General features: G+C 52.8%; 1 protein-coding gene across 19 annotated transcripts; it reads left to right on the top strand.

The window, feature by feature from the left end:
• Positions 1-1,546: 1,546 nt before the first annotated feature.
• On the top strand, positions 1,547-22,066 carry LOC145513020 (mitochondrial inner membrane m-AAA protease component AFG3L1). Of its 19 annotated transcripts, none has more exons than XM_081507989.1 (17): positions 1,786-1,937; positions 5,628-5,734; positions 5,852-5,939; positions 8,374-8,468; positions 8,842-8,991; positions 11,163-11,231; positions 11,801-11,925; positions 12,362-12,632; positions 14,832-14,969; positions 15,178-15,331; positions 16,499-16,606; positions 17,169-17,294; positions 19,763-19,873; positions 20,821-20,936; positions 21,247-21,447; positions 21,522-21,716; positions 21,808-22,066. In XM_081507989.1, exons 4-17 carry the CDS (start codon positions 8,460-8,462, stop codon positions 21,997-21,999), a joined length of 1,965 nt encoding a protein of 654 aa, XP_081364115.1. In that variant the 5' UTR covers positions 1,786-1,937; positions 5,628-5,734; positions 5,852-5,939; positions 8,374-8,459; the 3' UTR covers positions 22,000-22,066. The 19 variants fall into 19 exon arrangements, with proteins under 19 accessions (XP_081364105.1, XP_081364104.1, XP_081364109.1 ...); XM_081507984.1 differs by having other exon boundaries at positions 8,374-8,472; XM_081507979.1 differs by lacking the exons at positions 1,786-1,937; positions 5,628-5,734 and adding an exon at positions 1,547-1,699.
• Positions 22,067-22,105: the final 39 nt, after the last annotated feature.

Here is a 22,105-nt window from a genome sequence, read left to right as displayed (position 1 = left end):
CTGTTGGTCAGGTTGTTTTGGGCACAGTATTTCTCAATGGCAGGGCAAAAAAAGTATGTGAACCATTCATGAAAGATACTCCTGGTTGCCCAGGCGTTTTTGCTTGAGCGCCAAATCACGGGCAGATTGGGCTTGGAGTACCCCTTCAGAGCCTTGGGGTTTTCTGAGTGGTACACCAATAGGGGTTTCAACTTGAAATCCCCAGCTGCGTTGCCACCAAGAAGCAGCATCAGGCGATCTTTGGATGATTTAAATCCTGGCTCAGCTCTCTCTTCTACTGAAAGAAACGTTCTTTCAGGCATTCTTTTCCAATAAAGACCTGTCTCATCCACATTAAAAACTTGCTGGGGGGTGTACTCACCTTCCTGAATGATGCTCTTCAGTATTTCTGGATATTCATCCTCCTTGGCAGGAGCTGCGATGTTCCTCTTGAAGTGGGGCAAACAGTGGCGTTCCTTGAATCTCACAAACCACCCTTTACTTGCAGTAAACTTTTCTGTTTGAGAGCTTTCACCTTGCTCACGCTGTAAGTCATCAAACAAACTCTTGGCCTTCTTCTGAATAACGGTGACACTCAGGGGCACGTTTCGCTGGCTCCGGTCTTCAAGCCACAAGCGCAACAACCGCTCCATGGTCTCCATGACTGGACTTCGGTGGCGAGTCAGCCGGGAGGCTCTCAAAGGAGTGGCTATTTGTGAACTCGCTTTGATTTTGTCTTTATTATCTCTGATGGTCGCCACTGTAGAGACAGCAAGGCCTAAGGCCTTTGCGATCTGGCTCAGCTTCTCACCCACTTCAAACCGTTTTAACACTTCTAACTTCACATCGAGGGTGATTGCTTTCCGTTCCCGTTTGGCACTCCGGATGACTGCGGCGTTTAGGGACCTTTTCCCAGGCATCTTTGCCGCCGGTATGTACTAAACTCAGCAGTTTCAGGGGCGAGAAAGCCTGTGGTTACTCCACGCCCCCTCGCAGAATTTGGGGAAGAGAAAGTGGGGCTTCCCGGAGGCGCAGGATGACGACACCGGGGATGTGACCGGGTCAGCACAGGCCGGCCCACGACACAGCCCAGGACAGGGACGGTTCCTTCTGGGTTCCAGGGAGCCGATCAGAGCGGCCAAATCCCTGGACAGCAGGACTGGGTTTCCGTGATGCAGAAAACAAAACTCCGTGAGGGGCGGTAATGCCGTACAGCACACGCCGCCCGGGGTCGTCGGTTCCTAGGGAACCGGTTCCCAGCGCTGTACCTGGACCACAAGGAGCCGGCGGGCAGGGCGGGGCGGTGTACGCCGCTTCCCAAGGAGGACTCCAGATTTAAAGTAAGTCTAAAGGCTGTCTCCTCAGCACCTCGCCCGCGTCTGCCACCGTAGTGCAGGGGGCAAACGTTCATCTCCGAGTCAGGCCCGATAGTAGACACCTGAGGCGAGGTCCCCACCTAGGCGCCTCGGCCTCACCGCGCATGCGCGAGACCCCTAGGTCCGCTGGAGGTGTGGTGCCCTATGACCTACTCGCCGCTGCACTGCGCGTGCGCGCGCCCGAGCGGCGCGAGGTCTGAGGGGGAATGTCGCAGCGGCTGGTGGCGGCGGCCGGCAGCAGGGCGGTGGCGGGGCCGCTCGCCGTGCTGTGGCGGTGCGGCCTTGGCCCACGAGGGGGCAGGACGTCCGGGGCAGGCGCTCGGGCGCTCGGAACCGCTCAGCAGGTGAGCGGGGAGGCGCAGCCCGCCGGTTCCGGGCGGCGGGGGCGGTGGTCGCTCTTGACGCCACGGTGACGCCATCCACGTGCGCCGCCTGCGTGGGGAGCGGTGAGGGAACCAGATGCGCGAACCCGAGCCCTAGAAGCGGAGACGCTTCGGCGGCGGCCACAGTTCCGGCCAGCTGGCTGGCCCCGGGGCTCCAGCCCTTCCTAGCGGCTGAGGCGGCTGCCGCTGGCCCGAACAGGTCTCCGTGTGCTTTCCTTCCTGTGGCCTCTTACGCCTTTTTCTCTGAAAGTTCCCGCAGCCTCTCAGTGCCCTGCCCACTGCCCCTGCATTCTTGTTCCCCGCTCCCAAGAGCCGCGTTGAGCGAATTGTGTTCAAGCCTTGTTCCGCTGTGAGCCTACCTTGGCTTCTCGGACTCTCGCTCCGACTGCGAGGTGGTTTCCTCCTGGGCTCAGCGGTGATATCACTTCTGCTTAGTGTCACAGGGTTGTTCTCTGTCATGATACAGTTTTGTAAAGTGTTATGTGTTTTTTATTCAGACAACATTCGTCGAGCCCAGTTCCACACTGTAATCATAGCTAACGTTGTTTGAGGGGTTTCATGCTGAGGGCTTTACAGGGACTGTCTCATTTAAGTCTTATACCCATCCGGCAGGTAGGCTCTGCACTAAACCCTGTTTTATAGGAGAGGAGAGGAGACGCTAGAGCATAGCCAGTCAGTATCTCTGCTTGTAGATACTTCTGTATTGTACGCCTTCCTTTGGGTTAGATTCTCTGAAGTAGACCATATTTTAAGGTTTATTTTTGTATTGAGCGTCCCAGGGGAACAGTGATCACGTTGATTTCTTTTGTGGCGGACTGATGTGGAGCCTCTGGATTCTGGTCAGAGAAAGCTGTCTTGGTTTCAGACAGTATTGAAAGGAAGAAGGGGGCCCATGCGTTTGGTTTCTGTCCTGTTTCCAGGAGTGAACTTTTCCTTCCTACCTCTTCATTTTGGGGACGGTGCACGTCAGTTTGATTGTTTTTGGCAATATCAGTAAAAGGAGAGCCTTTCATCTGTGGCCACGTGGCAACTCAGCATTGCAGGGGACTGTTCAGGTTGTTAGCTGGATGGAATGCAGTGATTGAGGGGTGCAACACAGGTGTGTCATGAGGCACTGAATTCCATGGAGCTCAGTGGTTTTAGCGCAGAAGGCAATGGCACCCCACCCCAGTACTCTTGCCTGGAAAATCCCATGGATGGAGGAGCCTGGTAGGCTACAGTCCATGGGGTCGCACAGAGTTGGACACGACTGAGATGACTTAGCAGCAGCAGCAGCAGTGGTTTTAGTTAGGAAGGGAGCAAGTTTGATGATCTTTGAGTTCCTTCCCAGACAGAGCTGTTCCTCTGTGGAGTCTGTTAGCCCCGGCATCTCATCTGGAACAGATATGAGCTCTCCTTTGAGGGACTTGAAGGCTTAGACCGGGCGTGGGAAGGCTGGAGATGAAGTCGCAGTTTGCCTTCTGGTTAAAAGAAGTGCCGGAGCAGTCAGCACTCCTCAAGGGGAAGCTTATGTTTTGGATGCTTCTCACAGTTACGTATTCGTTGATTGAGCTTCCTACATTGTCCATTCCACTCCAGAAGGAGAACCAGACAACAACATGTAGGTAGCGTGTTAGGAGGTATGAAGGAGAAGGAAACAGAACAGAGGGAGTAGACAGTGAAGAGAAGGGTGGAGGAGGATGAGTGCTACGCTATGAGAGGTGGGGTAATCGACTCCTGAAGGATGTGAGGCTTGAGCAGGAACTGCCAGCAGATTCGCCAGCGCCTGCTGGGGCTGCACCTGTGTGCATCTGAGACATAGGCTGGAGTCACCTGACTCGTGACCTGAGAAAGAAAGGACAGTGGCACTTTGCCTGTTACGGGAAGACTGCTGTGCACAGCTTTACATGCTGGCTTTGCATATCCAGACACCAAGAATGGGTGGTAGACCCCTGTCTTTGAGAGCTGCAGCTGACCTACTGTGGTCCTCTAAGCAAATCAAAACACTAAGTCGTGAAATAAAGGAATGGGATGTTTCTCAAGTTTTGAAGGCCTGAAGATCATGCTTTGTCTTTCTAGGGCTGGAGACCTCCTAACACCTCTAGGAGCCCCAGCTCCCTCTCTGGGGAGCTGCTTGGGAAACCCTGGGGGCTGGGCGCCAGAGCACTCATCCCATACAACTGGCTCCCAGACACCTTACCTCAGGCCCTCACCACCCTCTCCAGACTTGTGTGTTTTCCACCCCACACCGGAGGGCCTTGAGGAACAGAGGGGCCCAGGACCATCTTCTTCTGTGGGCCTTTGGCTAGGCCTCCCCTCACGGTGACAGCCTTTGTGACATTACGTTCTGGTCCCCTTGTGTGTGGTGACTTGCTGTGTGTGGGGAGGGGACACTACATGGAGCAAAGGCTCCAGGAGCCTCATCACTGTTACTGCTGTGTCTCCTTCCTGAGCCCCTTGTTTACGGTTTTCCCGGATTTCAGTATCATTCTCATGGCTTACCAGACTTTTTAGCACTCTGTGGCCTCTGATAAGGATGTGTGAATGATTGGGCTTATCAGCAAATTAATAATTGTTAGGAAATGGAGTTTGCACTGAGGAATAGCCTGCCACCTTGAAAGACGGCACGGTTGAAATAACACAAGAGTCGTCATGTATGGATCCGGTTTCATTATGATAAAATATTGGGAACAATCCAAATCTTTGGTTGGGGTGGTTTTTTTTTTAACCATTTGTTTATGGACCTTTTTAAAAAAGAATTTTGTTTATTTTTAATTGGAAGATAATTGCTTTACAATAATGTGTTGGTTTCTGCCCTGCATCAAGATTTAAAACAGTTTTTTAAAAAGTATTTATTTATATTGGCTTTGCTGGGTCTTCATGGCTGCATGGGGGGCTACTCTCTAGTTGTGGTGCAAGGGTGTCTCATTGCAGTGACTTCTCTTGTTTCAGAGCACGGGCTCTAGAGCCGGGTCTCAGTAGCTATCCACAGGCTTATTTGCCCTTTGGCATGTGGAATCTTTCCGGACCAGGGATTGAACCTGTGTCCCCTGCATTGGCAGATGGACTCTTAACCAGGGGACCACCAGGCAAGTCCTGGTTGAGGTTTTTTAGCTACAGTTAATACCAAGTGACTGTGCTTAGAGCTGGTTTTTTACTGTGGTAGCTTCTGTTGTGCTCGTTTTTCCTATAACGGCTTTTGACCTATGATAGTGAGAAACCAAAATTGTCTTTCATCCTGTCTTTAACTGATGTTAAGTATTGTTAGTAGCTTATGGTAATAAAAACTGTCATTTTCTTTTTTGAGAACTCAAGAAAATACAGGGTTTCTCAGGTGGTGCTGCCTGCCAGTACAGGAGACATAAGAGATGTGGGTTCAATCCTTGGGTCAGGAAGATCCCCTAGAGAAGGGAACAGCAACCCACTCCAGTATTCTTGCTTGGAGAATCCCATGGACAGAGGAGCTTGGCGGGCTACAGTTCATAGGGTCACAAAGAATCAGACACAACTGGAGCAAGTTAGCAGGCAGAAAATGTTTGCTTTCCTGACAAAACTGCTGACCTGTGGCTGATCAAAGATAAATCATAATACCCTTTGGTTTTTAAATTTCACATGATTTTAAGGTTAGAATAATGTTTGTTTTTAAGGGTTATTAATGTTTGTTTTAATAGCTTTAGTGACAAAAATTGCCTCAGGCAGGAAGTGATTACTTTGCAGGTTTTTTTGATAGCTGTAGCTATAAAAATTCTTCATATATTTCTGCCCTGAATGTAGTTTCTGTTTCTCCTGCTTGAATCATATTTGTTTTTAAAGATTTTTTTTTGATGTGGACTATTTTTAAAGTCTTTTGAATTTGTTACAGTATTGTTTCTGTAGTTTATATTTTGTGTTTTGGGGCCACAAATCTTAGCTCCTCAATCGAATTGAACTCCTACTCCCTGCATTGGAAGGCAAAGTCTGAACACCTGGACCATCAGGGAAGTCACATTGAATCATATTTTTAATGAGATAAAGCAGGTAAAGGCCTCAGGTTTATGCCTCCTCTTGAATCCTGGTCCTTTCCAACCTGGAACTGCCACTGTGAGAAGATGCTGCATCGGAATTTGTGGAAGCTAATTCTGTCTCCCGTTTCAGTGTCTCCAGGGAATCCGCTTTCAGCAGTCGGCTCTGCAGATAAGTCTGGCGTCAGTTTCCCAGTGGCTGTGTTCAAAACCACCTAAAGGTACATGTCTTTCTCCTGCCCTCATTAGCAGCATGAGGTCACAGGACCCGAGTGTGGCTTTCTTGGTGTCCTGTGTTGTGGGGAGCAGGGACAGGGTGCGTGATGGCCCAGGAGACCCAGCCGCCCCTCTTCTAGCTTCTGTATGTATTGAGTCACACCTAGCTCGTCTCCCATTTCTGGGTCACCTGCCCCACGTCTTTGCAGTGTTAATATATCAGTGAAGGTGGCAAGAGAGAAGGTGTTCCAGAAGGAAGTGGTGGGTGAATCTTTGGGGAGCCTGGGAGCAAGCCTTTGTTTCTGCACATCTGAGGGTTAAGCTGAGCCTCATGTTTTGAAAGCAGGACAGAGATCTCATGTCAACTGCAGTTAGTTTGGGGCACGTGTGCCCCTTGAGCACAGGCTGTGGGCTGTGCAGTAGGTCTCGGAGACCCTGTGTCGGCAGGCTTGCAGAGTTCGGACTTGGAGGTGCATGTCGATTGCACCAGGCTGCAGTCAGGAAGAAAATCGGCTTCTCCCTTACTCCTCCTTTCCTGTCGGACAGTCTGGCTGCTTGTGTGAGTGTGGTGAGTGCTTTTAAAGTGCCAGAATCTCATTGTTTGTCCCTATGGGTTTGAGAAATTCTTTAAGAGGAGTAGAAGAAACACAGAATTAGAAATGCAACAGCTCGTAAAAGGAACAGTTAGACCAATCAGACTGTCAAAATTTTATATTTGAGAATTTTTTATTTTTTTTAAACTTTAATTAATTTATTTTTGGCCATGCCACAAGCATATAGGGTCTGGGTTCCCCAACCAGGGATGGAACCCGGGCCCCCTGCTGTGGAACCACAAGATCCTAGCCACTGGACCACCAGGGAAGTCACACATTTGAGAATTTTTGAAGCATTCATTAGTTTGGGGTTAATCTTGGGAGGTGGCAAGCAGGTGGGCCCGTGTGCAGGTGGTCTCAGCACTTCCTTCCCTTCACTGGTTTGAGGACATGGCCTCACCGCCTTCCTTTGTCTTCGGGCCTCTGCACCTACATCCGAAGCCTCGACAAACCTGTCTTGGAAGTCATATCACAGTTCCATGACGTGGGGGGTGTGCAGTGGTGTCTTCCTGCTTGGGGAGCCTGGAGCAGCATGAGAGAAGAGTTGCGCAGAGCTCACTGGGAGGTGATTCGCTGTGACTGTAGGACTTTGTTTTTTGTCCTTCATGTTTATGCATGTGGATCTTCGCTCTACCCCGTCCTGAGTTTGGCCTTTCCTGGGGTCTTCTGGGCTTTGGGGCTTTGAGTTAATGATTGTTGCAGTGGTGCCTGTACGTCAGGGGCCGCTGCGGCCCCATTTCTCCTAGAATTCATGTGAGTGTCATGCTCACGCCCTGTGTCTGCTGCTGTTGACTGGGACAGAAAGTGATTTTTGTCTCACATCTGTCTTTCCACCTTTTCTTTTCTCAGGGGAATGATTTTTTTTTCTGTTTTAGGTTATTTTCCTAAGTTCTTGTGGGAAAACACATTCCTGTGTATTCTCCACTCTCAACTCTTTCCGTCTGGTTTTGCACCAGAGTAATGATTTTGTGTTATTTCTCTGTCATTCTGTGCATGCTGAAATGCCTTCTGGACGTTTTAATGGGAGGAATAGTTGGCTTAGTTGCCTGGCAAGAGGAGGGTTTCTCCTTGTCTGTGCCCAGCTTTGCAGGACGGTTCAGGCCACCTGACCCTTAGCTTGTACTTGGAGGTAGTGAGAGCTTTAGACCACAGATGGGAGTGTCCTGAGTGAGACCCATCCCCCCCAGTACATTCTTGGCACCTGATGGAAAGATGGGGGGCTCCAGGAATGCTTCTGGGGCTGCCCTGGTGTGATTTGAGCTGTTACTACTTTAAATGCACACATTAAGAAAAAGGCCTGGGGACTGGGTTCAGTCATCTAGTCTGTGCGTCGCAAATGTTCTAAGGGGTGGTGACGTGAGTGCCAGCCTAAGGAGTTCTCTGGCGGTCCCGTGGCTAGGACTTCACGCTTTCAGTGCCAAGGGCCCAGGTTTGGAGGGCTGAGATCCTGAAAGCCATGAGGCTCAGCCAGAAAAAAGCAAACCAAAAGGTAATGCCTCCTACATCTCACCTGGCACACACATACAGTCACTCATGATTTCAGAAAGCGTAAGAAACTTGTAAATTTCCCTTCTTGTCTGGAACTGTCTGAGGTTGGTGTAGGCTTGCAGTCTCCACTACTCTGGCCCCTGCCCTGATCCCAAGAGGGCACTGGAGGTTTTCCTCTGACCTTGAGAAGCTCTGCCCCTTGCCACACGCAGCACTTCTTTATGCTCCCTGTTTATCTCCAGAAGGCAGCGGTTTTGGGAAAGTTGTGTTTTGGAAGCGTTCTTCTCTTCTCTGAATCCTCCTTCTCTGGACAGTTCAGTGTGACCATTACCTGAGGTCAGAGTTTGTTTTTTCCTAGGAACTGGTGAACCAAAGGATGCTGGTCCTGGAGCAGACGGAGGGAAGAGAGGAGGAAAACGAGATGACTTTACCTGGTGGAAACGGATGCAGAAGGTTTGTGTGTGTCCATAGGGCCAATTCCAGACGGCCTGTGACTTTTCCGAGGAAGTAGTCACTGCGGGCTTGGGCTTGGTACAAACTAATTCAAAGATTCTAAGCAGTGGATTTAATTTCTAAAACTAAGATCTCCATCGGAGTTTTTAAAGACCCAGAGAAGCGATGGTCTCAGGAAGGCTGGCTGCTTTTCCTGAGTGGCCTGGGAGCTGCCGTGGCCTTACACACCGGCAGATGCTGTGCCCATGGAGGCCATTGTCGGCGGGGGGTTTGAGTGGAGGGCTTGGCGACTTCTCCTTTGTCTGGGAAAGGACATTTTTGTGAGAGAGCCGCTCTCTTTCAGTGTAGCCCGTGTTGTGTTCTCTCCCCGCAGGGGGAGGTGCCCTGGGACGACAAGGATCTCCGCAGTCTGGCCGTGCTGGGTGCAGGTGTCGCTGCGGGGTTTCTCTACTTCTATTTCCGAGATCCTGGGAAGGAAATCACTTGGAAGCACTTCGTGCAGTATTACCTGGCGAGAGATCTGGTGAGGGGATTTGCACACTGCTGGCCTTGGAAGGAGGTGGCCTGTCGGCCTCGGGGTGCAGATGTGACTACTCTGCTGCACCCCCACACCTGCCTGCTCCCTGAAACACTCACTCATTGTGTGTTAGCTCTGGCTTCTCATTTCACTTGGTTCTGTTTGTGAATCTTGACACTCCAGTCGTGAATCTGACTCAGAGCCTTTCTCCTTGAGGGCACCCCTGGCCTACTGCTAGGCCCTGAACAGTGGGGGCCAGCACTGGGCTCTAAGTCACACCAGTGGAGTCCCCCGTTCTCCCTGCACTCAGGCTTGAGCATATACCTTCACAAGCACAATGGCTTTGCTCCCCGTTGCGTGAACAGCGCACCGTAAAGGCTGGGCCTTCCTGCTGTGTGGTGACATCCGCAGGGAGTTCCGTTTGCCCTGGGGTCTGTCCACATTCTGTCCTCAGGGAGGCCCGTGGTGATGTTCTCTACGCGGTGGGGGAAGGGCTGCTGCAGCCCCCTCTGCTGAGGACCTGCCCCCAGCAGGTGTGGCCTGAGGGGCGGGGGGAGATAGGTGTCCTCCTGTGCTTGCGATCTGGACTGGTTCCAGATGTTCCTTGAGGTCTCATGTGGCTGACACTGACATGCTTGTTCTGGAACACAGCACGGCCTGGAACACAGAAGGGTGACATGTCCATCCTCCCACTCAAGCTCACCCAATGCCACCCTGGCCAAACCTGTGGTGCCTGATTGGGAGCTGACGCTCGCCTGGCCTAGATAGACAAGGACAGATCCGCTCGCTTAAGGAGACCTCCACATCACCTTGGAGAGCCTAGCACCTGAACCTGAGGACTGCGTCTCGTTCCAGCCCCTCTGAGCTGTCTGAAGAGGTCCCCTGATAAAATCTCAGGGTGTCACAGAAATAAGTGATCTTACACCCAGAGGTCCCTGGCCTGGACCAGTTGTTCTTTTGTGAAAGGCTTGTTTGGGAACAAAAAACTATAACAAAACCTCAGTAGCAGCCTTTGTTTTACTCAGTTCTTTTCTTATTGGCTGCGTGGTGGGGCATGCGGGATCCAATTCCCTGCCCAGGGATGGAACCCACTCCCTTGCAGTGGAGGCTCGCAGTCTTATACTGCACCGCCAGGGAAGTCCCTGCAGTCTTTGTTTCAAGAAGCATCGTTGTTTTTCCTGGTCACAAATGTAATATGTGCTTGCTGCAGAACATTTGGGGAAATAAAAGTATAAAGCAGGAAGTCACCGTCTGTGCACACCCAGGGGCCTTTTTCTGTGACCCTGTTGGTCACACTCTGAAGGCAGGGCTGCTCACCCTTCTGTGCCCTCTGTCCTGTTGCACACTGGCAGTGAACACTGCGGTTGGGGAGGCATGAGGGGTCAGCTGGCAGGAGTCTTGCAGGGCCAGACATGCTGCACCCTCGTCTCAGGAACCTGAGAGCTGATGGGCCTGGCTGGCTGGGGCTCTGCATGTTGGTGGAAGAGAAACCAAGGGGGCAGTTGCTTGGAGTCCTGTCTGCCATGGTTTCTGCAGTTGTGTTGGGTGGCAGTGAAGTTCCACACTGAGGATCGTGTCCTCACCATGCAATCCTGAGTGTCCCCGTGTTTTCCAGAAGGAGCTTTGTCATCGTGGTTAATGAGGTGGTGACAGCAGGCCGTGTCTGAAGCTCCCCAGAAGGTGTGTGGCTTCCAGGCAGTGGGCTGTAACCAGATGGATTGAGTGTTACGGGATCAGCTCTCCTGTCAGTACAAGACTTTCATTTGTGTTCCTTTTGGAGTTTTTTTGTTTTTGGAGTTTTTTGTTATTTTTTTTTTGGCCATGCTGCACATTTTGCGGGATCTCAGCTTCCCAACCCAACCAGAGTTTGAACTGGGAGAGCCTAAAACTTACTTTAGGATCCTAACCACCAGGGAACTCCCCTCCATTTGGAGTTTTAAGCCAGTTTGAAGGTTTAGTGCTCAGATATGCCACATTTTAATTCCTCTTCTTGAATCGGTTCCTGTTTATTGCAATAATCCCAGGCTAGAATTGTCCATGTTGGTAGGAAGACAGAGCTGAAACTGTCCTGCAGAGTGTGAGCTGCACTGGGACAGGTGCCGCCCGTGCATGTGGAGCTTGACTGAGACTGAGGCCCAGGGGGCTCTGCTGGTCCTGACTGGCTGTCTGTCTTCTAGGTGGATCAGCTGGAAGTCGTGAATAAACAGTTTGTGCGTGTTATTCCTGCCCCTGGGACATCACCCGAGGTGAGGGCTGGGGTCAAGGCCAGTGTTCTACATGTAGGTTTCGGTTTCGGTGTAAAGTGTAGTTTTCTGGGATTTTCCTGATGGTCAAGTGGTTAGTACCTGGTGCCCTCACGGCCAAGGCCTCTGGTCCAGGAACTAAGATCCCACAAGCCGTGTGACCTGAAAAAGAATAAGCAATAGTTTTCTGTTTTATTGGAGAAATGCCTCTCCTGGCTTCACTTTCCAGCACCCACCTGTGCTCATTTGCTTTGTGGGTACCTGTAGAGAACAGTCTTCCACGTAGCATAGGACTCTCATGAAGCTGTAACTGTGCTTCAGTTTTGCCCAGTACCATGGACAGTCACCAGCTGAGATCTGGGAGGAGAGACTAAAATGGCAGATAGGGGACAGAGGCAGACTCAGCCGTTGACGGACATTTATACTTTGACCTCAAACACAAGTCTGTGGTTTGGGGCCAGGACAGGAGACTCATCAGAGCCACTCAGGACTTTGCTGTGAGAGAAGCTGGGGAGCGGGTGGTGGCCATGGGGGGCGGCCCCCTACAGCTCTTGGCACCTTGGTTTCTGCAGAAGTATGCATGGTTCAGCATCGGCAGTGTGGACACCTTCGAGCGCAACCTGGAGACCGCCCAGTGGGAGCTAGGCATCGAGCCCCCCAACCAGACGGCGGTGGTCTACACCACCAAGAGCGATGGGTGAGCGGGTGTGGTTGGGCCCTGGTGCTGGACAAGTTCAGTGCTTCCTGCTGAACTTGTTCAGGCATGTTGCAGGTGTCTTCTGGTAGTCAGTGTCTGTGGTAAAGACAAATTTGTTAGCTGTGTTTTTACTGGGGAAAGAATTGGTGGGGAAATACTTAGCTTGGTAGCCTGAGGGCTGTGGTGCGGCAGCAGGGCAGAACTAGCTGGGAGGAGGCCGTGCTGGGTCAGGGGGTTTCTGGAGGCAGGCCACGGCTGCCCTGCCCTGCCCACAGGGGAAATCAGGCAGACAGATGCCTGTGGATGGGACCCTTTACAATGGGTGAGGCTGTGTGTCCAGACAAACAGTGCTCGCTCTTGTGTAGCAGAGCCAGGTCCACTGTTCATGGCCTCTCTCTCAACGGAATGTGACGGATGGCTTTCTTGGCCTTTCTAGGTCTTTTTTGCAAAGCCTGGTGCCCACCCTTCTCCTGATTGGCGTCCTCCTCTATGCCATGAGGAGGGGTCCGATGGGGGCTGGGCATGGTGGGCGAGGAGGGGGCCTCTTCGGCATTGGTGAGACAATAGCCAAGATCATCAAGGATGACATCGGTGTGCGGTTTGCAGACGTGGCTGGTTGTGAAGAAGCCAAGCTGGAGATCATGGAGTTTGTGAATTTCCTGAAGAACCCCAAACAGTACCAGGACCTTGGGGCCAAAATTCCAAAGGTACTGACTTGAGAGAGCACATGGTGGTGCCCGAGCCAGAACCAAGCAGCTTTTGGTAATGATTCTGTGTTTTATTAATTACATTGGGAAGTGGAAATAGCATTTGCAGAGTCGAAAAAAGAATCCTCTTACCTGATAACAACTGTAAACAGTGCACACCCACCTGACTGTGTTTATTTCACCTTCAAGCACAAATGTCTGTGCTTTGTTTAGAAAACAGGTCTTCCTTTGAGTGTGACACCAGCGATTAGATTCTCTGTTCAGTACCCTGTGCAAAGCACTCATTGTCTATAGTTTTGTCTTTTTTTTTTTTAATGAAAAGTTTGCATTTTTTGTTTCAGTTTATTTTAGGGTGTACTGGGTCTTCATTGCTGTGTGCAGGCTTTCTCTAGTTGCAGAGAGTGGGGGCTGCTCTCTAATTCTGGTGCAAGGGCTTCTCACTGCGGTGGCTTTTGTGCTCTAGGGTGCACGAGCTTCAGTAGTTGTGGTGCACGGGCTTACTTGCTTCTTGACTTGTGGGATCTTCCCTGACCATGGATCGAACCTTTGTTGCTTGCATTGGCAGGCAGATGCTTTACCACTATGCCACCAGAAAAGCCTTTACCTGTAGTTTTGTTTCTCTAAATTGAACTGAGAACTTCGAAGCAGTTCTAAGTGTGAAATCATGTATTTTTATGACATTTTCTTACTATTTCAGTTTTTTGTCTGTTCAGTTTGACAGCATTTTTTCTTCAATAACTTGCCTTGATTGCTTTATTATATAACAGTTTCAGCTTTGTTTTTGAAGGAATGACTTTCCGTTCTATTATTTATTGTTAAAGTATATAATTAAAGCAAGTGCAGGGAATTCCCTGATCCAGGGGTTAGGACACTGCACTTTCACTGCCGGGGTCTAGGTGCAGTTCCCGGTTGGGGAACTAAGCTCCTGCAAGCTGTGTGGTGTAGCCAGAAAACCCCAGAAAACAAAGAACCAACAAGTACAAACTGCCGTGAATGGGTCTGGGGTCAGCTGCCTATCAGAAAACCCACGACCCAGCAGTGGGACAAGTGTGCGGTGTGAACGCAGGTTGAGGCTCGGCACACAGGAAGTAGCACTGTGGAGACTGTGGCCGCTGGGTTTCCCTGTGGGTGCCTGTGGGTGTCATGGATGTTTGGCGGGCCTGGCAGTAGCTGAACCCCCTTCCCAGAAAGGTCTGCGTCTCACATGGAGGAGGCTCATGCCCCCCCCCGCCCCGCACCCCCCTGCCCCGCACCCCCCTGAGGCTTCTCTGGGTTCCAGATCAGGCTGTGAGCTCTCCAGGTTGAAGACTGAGTGCACTGACTTTCCTGATAGCTCTGTGTGCTTCCCTGAGACTGTCCTGAACAGCAGGAGAACGTGACTGACCTCTGGAGATTAGTGGGCAGGAGGCCTGTGCTTCTCTTTGACCACCTGGTAAGGTTGGCTGGAAAACTGGGGTTTGGTGGCCCCAGGGGTCCCCTGGTCCTATGGCCCACTGCCTTGTGGAGACCCTCTGTGAGTCCATATCCATGTTCATGGGGACCCAGGGCCTTGGCGCCTTGTGAGTTTGTTTTGAGGCTCCCTCATCCTCCCCACCTTTATGTTTTGCTTTTATTTTTACAGACTTAGAAAAAACAACTTTTTGGGTTTTTTTGAAATAAGTAGATATTAATATACTGTCAACTAGAAATGAAGTAGTGTAAGCCCCCTCTTTAAGTCCCTCCTCACTAAAGGAATACCAAGGTGTGTTACTGGGGTGTGAATTTCAGCCTTGAGTCAGCGTAGAACAAGGCAGGTTGTGGACAGTACCACATGCAGGTGCCACTGTCGGACCTGCTGAACAGAATCACAGGAGCGGGTATGGGGAGGGCCTCTTGCTCCTGGTGTGAGTCAGAGTGTTTCATAGAGCAATTTGACAGTAATTGTTAAACATTGGACCGCGAAATCCATTGAGTCCTGCCCTGGGAGCGTCACTTGAAGAAATAACCTGCTCAGTTGGACTGGGACTTTGGGGGGGTTTCCTCTACCCGTAGCATTTGAACTTTTCATGGTGAATGTGCGTTCGTTTTACAAGCAGGAAGTTTTAACCGGAAGGCACATCTTGGCCGAAAGTGTGGAGTAGGCCGAGGAGTCAGTGGAGCGGGACTCTCCTGGGCCCTGTCTCTCCCCTTTCAGAACCAGGCATTGCCTTTCTGTTTCAGGGAGCCCTGCTCACAGGTCCTCCCGGTACCGGCAAGACGCTTCTTGCCAAGGCAACTGCGGGGGAGGCTGGTGTGCCCTTCATCACCGTGAATGGGTCTGAGTTCGTGGAGATGTTTGTTGGTGTTGGCCCAGCTCAGGTAGGTAGAGGCACCCTTGTCCTTGCTCTGGCCTTCAGGTGGGACCCTGGGGACAGGCACAGAGCACAGCACAGATGTAAAGAAAACCTGGTGGGTGGACAGAACAGCCAAGATGGGAGTCAAGCCCCAGAGGTGGGGCCTCAGCCCAGGGAACTTAGTCCTGTCCTGGTGCCAGTGAGAGAGCACATTGTGTGGACTCCTGTTTCAGGTTCGTGACATGTTTGCAGTGGCGCGGAAAAATGCTCCATGTATCTTGTTCATTGATGAAATTGATGCAATTGGCCGGAAGCGTGGCCGCGGGCACTTTGGAGGCCAGAGTGAGCAGGAGAACACCCTGAACCAGCTGCTCGTGGAGATGGACGGTAAGCGGGCTTGCTCTCTGGGCAGAGCTCCCCAGGCAAGACCCCCGCCCGCTCAGTCTGAGGAAGGCTGTCTTCAGGCCCCATGGTGCAGGGAGCTGCCCTCTGAGCTTAGCGGCCGGATGAGGGCTGACGCCCAAGCTGTGTCCTCGCTGCCTCTCTCCTGCTGCCTCCTGCTCCAGAACCCTCTCTCCCCCTCGGGACTCCTGCTTGGGCAGGGTCTGGTCCAGGTGACAGCCGCGGGTCTGCTGCAGCCTCTTGGGGAGGGTCTGGGCGTTCATGCTAGCTTTGAATTTGGAGAAGCTTTGACTGGACCTTTGGCAGGTCCTGTGCTCACTTGGCTTTGCAGCTGAGTCAGGTACCCAACGTGACCCCAGGTTGGTCATTTGCTGGGAGGAGTCTTTGGGTCCTTGGATTCATAATCATGGTTGACTGCCAGGCCAGGACACGGGAGAATCATGGCGAGCAGATGCCTGGGCCGGGAAGGTGACCACGGCCTCCAGAGCTCTCTGCCCACTGAAGTCAGGGTTTCAGCTTCTTCCTGGCAGCCAGTTGGGTGACACTCAGGAGTGTCGTCGACCAGAACAGGGTTTCCCCTGGGGCTGGTCACATGGCAGTCTTTGCCCAGCATGGGTCACAACTGCAGCCTCCCAGGAGGATATATCTACACAGACGACTTGAGGCACTGGGGGTCCCTTCCTGAATCCCAGGTCTCGGGGTGGCCGAGGGCCCCAGCAGGCTTTTCTGAGGATGAGTGCTGGGTGAGTCAGGCCCTCACCCTGCTGGGCACCCCCATCCTCTCCCCACTGCATCTCCCCTGCTCTAGCCCAGCCTGGCTCCCTGGGCCCAGCAAGCCATCCAGGACCTGGGTGGAGGGGTCTTTGTGGCCCCTGCAGCTCACTGTGGGGTGTGAGAGGTTGGCAGGCATCCGTAACAAATTAAGATGGGAGTTCACACCCTGAGACTGGGCCATGGGGTTCCCACTTGGCTGAGGAAGGTCGGGTTACAGCCAGAGCTACGAGGACTGTGGGGACCAGAGCCACTGTTTCCTGCCTGTGACGGCTCCCAGGGTGGGCAGTGGTCCCAGAAAGTAGGGACCATGTGTGCAGGAGAGAGGAGATAGCTGCTGGCCGGGTCCTGCTTGGGCTCACCTGCTTCTCTCATGTCCAGGATTCAGCTCTACCACGAACGTCGTCGTGCTGGCCGGCACCAACCGCCCCGACGTCCTTGACCCAGCCCTGATGCGGCCGGGCCGCTTCGACCGTCAGATTTACATTGGTGAGTGTGCTGAGGGTTGAAAATTTGGTTCGATCATTAGCTATGTATTTGGAGGAGGTTTTGAGGTGCCTTAAAGCAAATAACCCCATTTGTGAAACAGTGGAGGTGCGGGACTGGGCCCCAGTTCGGGATGAAAAGGTGTGGCTGGGGTGGGGAGAAGGTCATAGCAGTCCATGCAGCTGGGAGTGAGGTGACAGTGTTGGGTCCTTCAGCTTTTCTTTTTTGTGCACTGTTTACGAGAGAAGCATTTACCCTGCCCTTTCCCACTTGTGAGCAGATCCTGGAAATTTAGGACCTCAGGCCTGCCCAGGTCCCCCGCTGCCAGAGCAGCCATTCTGGGGATTGAGTTGTGCAGACTAGAGGCCCCACGGGATAGAAGGTGTTTTGATACATTGGAGAGCTGAATGGATGTGACCTGTGGGTCGTTTCTGCCATGGGGAGCTCTGGCCCTGGTCAGGTAGTCGAGTGTGCAGTGCAGACATGCAGGGGAGGGTCCTCCTGGCCCTGGTGAAGCTTCTGCAGGTGACCCCACCCTGGCCACCTATGCCTCTCTCTCTCTCAGGCCCCCCAGACATCAAAGGCAGGTCGTCTATCTTCAGGGTCCACCTGCATCCACTCAAGTTGGACGAGAGCCTCAGCAAGGATGCCCTGGCAAGGAAGCTTGCGGCCCTCACTCCAGGCTTCACAGGTGAGTAATGGAGGCCGGGTGGCTGCCCTGGGGCTGGCCATGTCATCAGCAGGTGGTGTCTGGTTGTGCCATTTGGTCCTGAAAGTGTGCCCTTGTCTTTAGGACTGTGAACTTGGTGGGCACACCTGAGGCCCCAAAGCTGGCTTTTGTTGGCTTGTGCTGTGCCCCCCGCACCGCCCTGGGAATGTAATGTGGTGACGATGGGGATAAGGCCCTATCCCCTTGGTATGCTGCCCAGGGAAGAAGTCCTGGTCAACACTTACCACATTGCATAAGAGATCTGAATCTGCACATCCAGGAAGTGGGATAAAGCCTGAGACGCCCACACTGACAATATCATCCACATTGGTCAGATGTAGGGAGAGGTCTTGAGACCAGCAAGACCAAAGGATAGCAGATGTTCTCTTGGAAATGGAGGCCAGGAGGCAGTGGGTCAGGCAGAACTATTCTTTCATAGTGAAGGAGAAATTAAGGCATCCCGTATAAAGGCTGCTGCTGCTGCTATGTCACTTCAGTCGTGTCCGACTCTGTGCGACCCTATAGACGGCAGCCCACCAGGCTCCGCCGTCCCTAGGATTCTCCAGGCAAGAATACTGGAGTGGGTTGCCATTTCCTTCTCCAGTGCATGAAAGGGAAAAGTGAAAGTGAAGTCGCTCAGTCGTGTCCGACTCTTAGCGACCCCATGGACTATAGCCTACCAGGCTCCTCCGTCCACGGGATTTTCCAGGCAAGAGTACTGGAGTGGGGTGCCATTGCCTTCTCCCCCGTATAAAGGACAGATGTGTAAAACCATAATGACATATCTGTGTTAATGGGCACACAGTGTAGAAAGATGTAACCTGTAAAGATGAGAGGGGCTGTGTAGGAGCAGAACCTTTGTACATTGTGAAGCTGGATCCTCAGCTTCACGTGGAGCTGCCAGGGGATGGAAGAGCCGCACAGCCTGTAAGAACAAAGTGGTGGACACTTCCCCAGTGTGGCGCTTCTGAGGGCGGATGTAGACTAGTAGGATAAAAGTGAGAGGCCAGGTGTGGGCTTGTGCATCTCAGTCAGTTCTTTTGTCAAGGGTGTGAAGACTATCCAATGGAGAAAGAATAGTATGTTTGACCAGGTATTTCCACAAGCAAAAAGGACGAAACTGAACGTTAGACCACATATAGCAGTCAGTCAACTCAGAGTGGATAAGAGACCTGAGCGGTGGAGCAAGAACTGTAATAGGTTTTAAAATCTTTAGGACCTTGGATTTGGCAGTGGTTTCTTAAAGCACAGACAGCAAGTGAGAAAACAAAATCGAATTCTTCAAAACTAAAATCTTTTGTATGTCGAGAGACATTATTGATGTGATGAAAAGAGCCCACAGAAAGGAAGAGAATGTTTGGAAATTATTCATCTGGTAGGGTCTAGAATCCAGAATATATAAAGAACCCAAATTTAAAAATGGGAAAAGGGTTTGAATATTTCTCCAAAGTATACAAATGGCCAGAAACCATGTGAGAAGGTGGTCATGCTATTAGTTATTAGGAAAATGCGTATCAAAAGCACAGTGTGACACCACCTCACGCCCACCAGGATGGCTGTAAAAGACAGACGGAGGGTTGGCAGGGATGTAGGGAGATGAGCATGCTCGCATGTTGCTGGTGGGGATGTGAAGTAGTGTGGCTGTGGAAGTCGGCCTGGCACTTCTTCTAGAAATGAAGTACAGTTAGTATATGATCTCCAGTTCACTCCTACCTAGGAGAATTGAAAACATTTGTCTGCATAAAGGCTTGCACGTGGATGTTCACAGCAGCGTTACTCATAATAGCTAAACAGTGGAGACCACCTCAGTGTCCAGCAGTGCGTCACCAGTAGATGTGTGTACGGTGAGCAGAACATGCAGATAGAGCGGGCCGTGTTACATGAGTGACTCAAGCATCTGTGGAATCTGGTGCCTCCTCTGGCTGCCTCAGGGCAGATGGAACCTTATTCAGCCATGAAAAGGAATGAAATACCAGGACACGCTCCTGACAGTGTATGAACAGGAAAACACTGTGCCATGTAAAAGGAGCAAACACAAAAGACCATATATGTGTGATTGCATTTACGTGAGACTTCCTGGACGGGCACATCTGAAGACGTAGAAGGTAGAGTCATGTTCGGCTGAGCCTGGGTACAGGATCTAGCCCCAGACAGCACCTTTACAATGGGGATGTCTGAGATGAGATGACAGTAGTCATCACACATCTTGATGAAATTACTGAAAGTCTTTGAAATGTACACATTTTTAAATGGATAGATTTTATGTTAAATGAATCACACCTCAGGAAATCATTGAGCCAAAAAACTGGCTGAAAGCAGCTGTGACTGACAGAGCAGGTCCTGTTTGCTTCATGCCCTTGACCTGTTTTAGCTCTGGCTCCAGTACTGCAGAGTCCCTGTGACAGCCTGCTCTGGGCCCCTGACGGATGGTTTCTTCTTCTCTGGGTCAGGTGCTGATATTTCTAATGTTTGCAACGAAGCCGCCCTGATCGCTGCCCGCCACCTAAGCCCCTCTGTCAGGGAGAAGCACTTCGAGCAGGCCATCGAGAGGGTCATTGGAGGTAAGCCGGGCCACCGTGGGTGAGTTTCCACCCTGGGGCCCCAGGCTCACTTCAGGGTACTCCACCTAGGCAGCTCTCCAGACCCAGATCTGGGACGTGGGACCTACCAGCAGCTCTCCTGCTCTTCATGGAGCAACGTTCAGAATCTCAGAGAACTGTAACCTCCAGGGTGCTGAGTCAGACCTGGGTCCGGGTGCCCACTGTGGCCTAGAGGACGGCATGCTGGGTGCTTCCCTGGGAAGTTTGCTGGGGTCCCCAGTACTCCCAGTGGCCAGTGTACCCAGAGGGGGTGCAGGCTTCAGCCTGGAGGTCAAGGTCTCTGGAGTGCCATCCTGGGGATAGAGGTCAGGGAGGTGTCCATGTGGCCAGCAGCCATCCACGACCCCACCCCACGGCTGTGAGCACCAGCCCATCCAGATGGCAGGTAGCTAGAGATGCTTTGTCTGCTTATCTTTGTATTGAGGTGTGACACGTACACAGGCATGTAGTGTCAGGAGCCCAAGGCAGTTGCCACAGCTGTTTGGCACTGTCATGGGCCATGTTGAGCGGTGCTGTCGTGAAACTGACTCACACTAGTTGTCTGTGCCTCTCTGTGCCCTGTTCTGCCTGTGACTGGGTGTACAGGATATAGAGAATGCTCCTATCTCCCTGATTTGGCTTCACTACCAGTTGAGCCAGAGTAGCTAACCCTGCTGCCTAAGAACAGGTCTCCCTAAGCATATGTTGCTTGCACGGGAAGTGGAGTGGGGCGCGGGATGTCTGCAGAGCAGAAGGCAGCTTAGCGTCTGGTTTGCAGGGACAGACCCCTGTGGGCCTGAGCAGTGTGTGTGGAGCCGACAGGCTGCAGGTCTGCTCTGACCATCCCCTGGCACGCTGGAGTAGGGGCTTGGTTCCTACCTCTCCGCTGGCGTTCCTCCTGTGCCTCTCACCAGGAGTGTGACTTGCAGGCCTTGAGAAGAAGACACAGGTCCTGCAGCCTGGTGAGAAAATGACAGTGGCCTACCATGAGGCTGGCCATGCGGTGGTGGGCTGGTTCCTGGAACACGCAGACCCCCTGCTCAAGGTCAGTCCAGCCCCTTACACATCTCCTGTGGGTGCAGGGGCGGGGTGCTGGTTCCAGGAGGGGTCTGGATCCGGCCACCTGACACCTGGAGGTTCCTGGTTAAACTCACCTCACTGCAAGCTTCTCCCCGAAGGCAGGCCCCTCCACAGCTTCCTGGGGACTGCGGGACAGAGGGTGTTTCCAAGTTCACCTTCAGGGTGACCCCCTGTGAGCGCGGGGGCCCAGGGTTTCCTCTTCTCCCACACTCTTGTGGAGACGGGTGGTGGTCGGGGGCCCTGGGGATGACAGGGAGCCCTGCCGTGTCTGGCAGGTGTCCATCGTCCCCCGGGGCAAGGGGCTCGGCTATGCCCAGTGCCTGCCCAGGGAGCAGTACCTGTACACGCGGGAGCAGCTCTTTGACCGCATGTGCGCCATGCTGGGCGGCCGCGTGGCTGAGCAGCTGTTCTTCGGGCGGGTCACCACGGGGGCCCAGGACGACCTGAGGAAGGTCACCCAGAGCGCCTATGCCCAGGTAAAGCAGCAGCCGTGGGGGGTGGGGGGCGGGGGGCTCTGCACCGGGCTGACCCCAGCACTCGCCCGCTGCAGATTGTGCAGTTCGGGATGAGCGAGAAGCTGGGCCAGGTGTCCTTCGATCTCCCGCGGCCAGGTGAGGCGCTGGTGGAGAAGCCGTTCAGCGAGGCCACGGCTCAGCTCATAGACGAGGAGGTACGGCGGCTCATCGGCTCTGCGCATGCGCGCACCCTGGACCTGCTCACGCGCTGCCGCGAGCAGGTGGACAAGGCAAGTGGGTGGCCGGACCCCGGGCGCGGGCGAGGGGCACGGGTGGGGCTCTGCGGGCGGGGCGGCCGACTGACAGCTGCTGGGTGTGCAGGTGGGCAGGCGGCTGCTGGAGAAGGAGGTGCTGGAGCGGGCTGACATGGTAGAGCTGCTCGGGCCGCGGCCGTTCGCCGAGAAGATCACCTACGAGGAGCTCGTGGAGGGCTCGGGCGGCCTGGAGGAGGACACGGCCCTTCCCGAGGGTCTGCAGGGCTGGCGTGGGGTGCCGGAGGAGGGCCCAGCCTAGCGCACCCGCCTGGAGAGCAGCCTCCAGGATCCCCAGGAAGCAAATTAAAGCACATATAACCCGCAAACGGCTGTCTTCCGATCAGGGCCCTTGAAGACCACAGGCT

Source organism: Giraffa tippelskirchi, chromosome 7, assembly GCF_054371585.1.
Source record: "Giraffa tippelskirchi isolate mGirTip1 chromosome 7, T2T-mGirTip1v1.2.pri, whole genome shotgun sequence".
Lineage (NCBI taxonomy): Eukaryota > Metazoa > Chordata > Mammalia > Artiodactyla > Giraffidae > Giraffa > Giraffa tippelskirchi.
This window is presented reverse-complemented; position numbering and strand designations above follow the sequence as displayed.

What these genes read in the sequence shown, in the direction of transcription:
- LOC145513020 (XM_081507978.1), top strand. Translation starts at nt 1,562, where the DNA reads ATGTCGCAGCGGCTGGTGGCGGCGGCCGGCAGCAGGGCGGTGGCGGGG. An exon ending in CCTCACTCCAGGCTTCACAG is followed by an intron (nt 17,295 to 19,762) that starts GTGAGTAATGGA and finishes TCTCTGGGTCAG; the next exon opens with GTGCTGATATTTCTAATGTT. An exon ending in ACGCAGACCCCCTGCTCAAG is followed by an intron (nt 20,937 to 21,246) that starts GTCAGTCCAGCC and finishes CGTGTCTGGCAG; the next exon opens with GTGTCCATCGTCCCCCGGGG.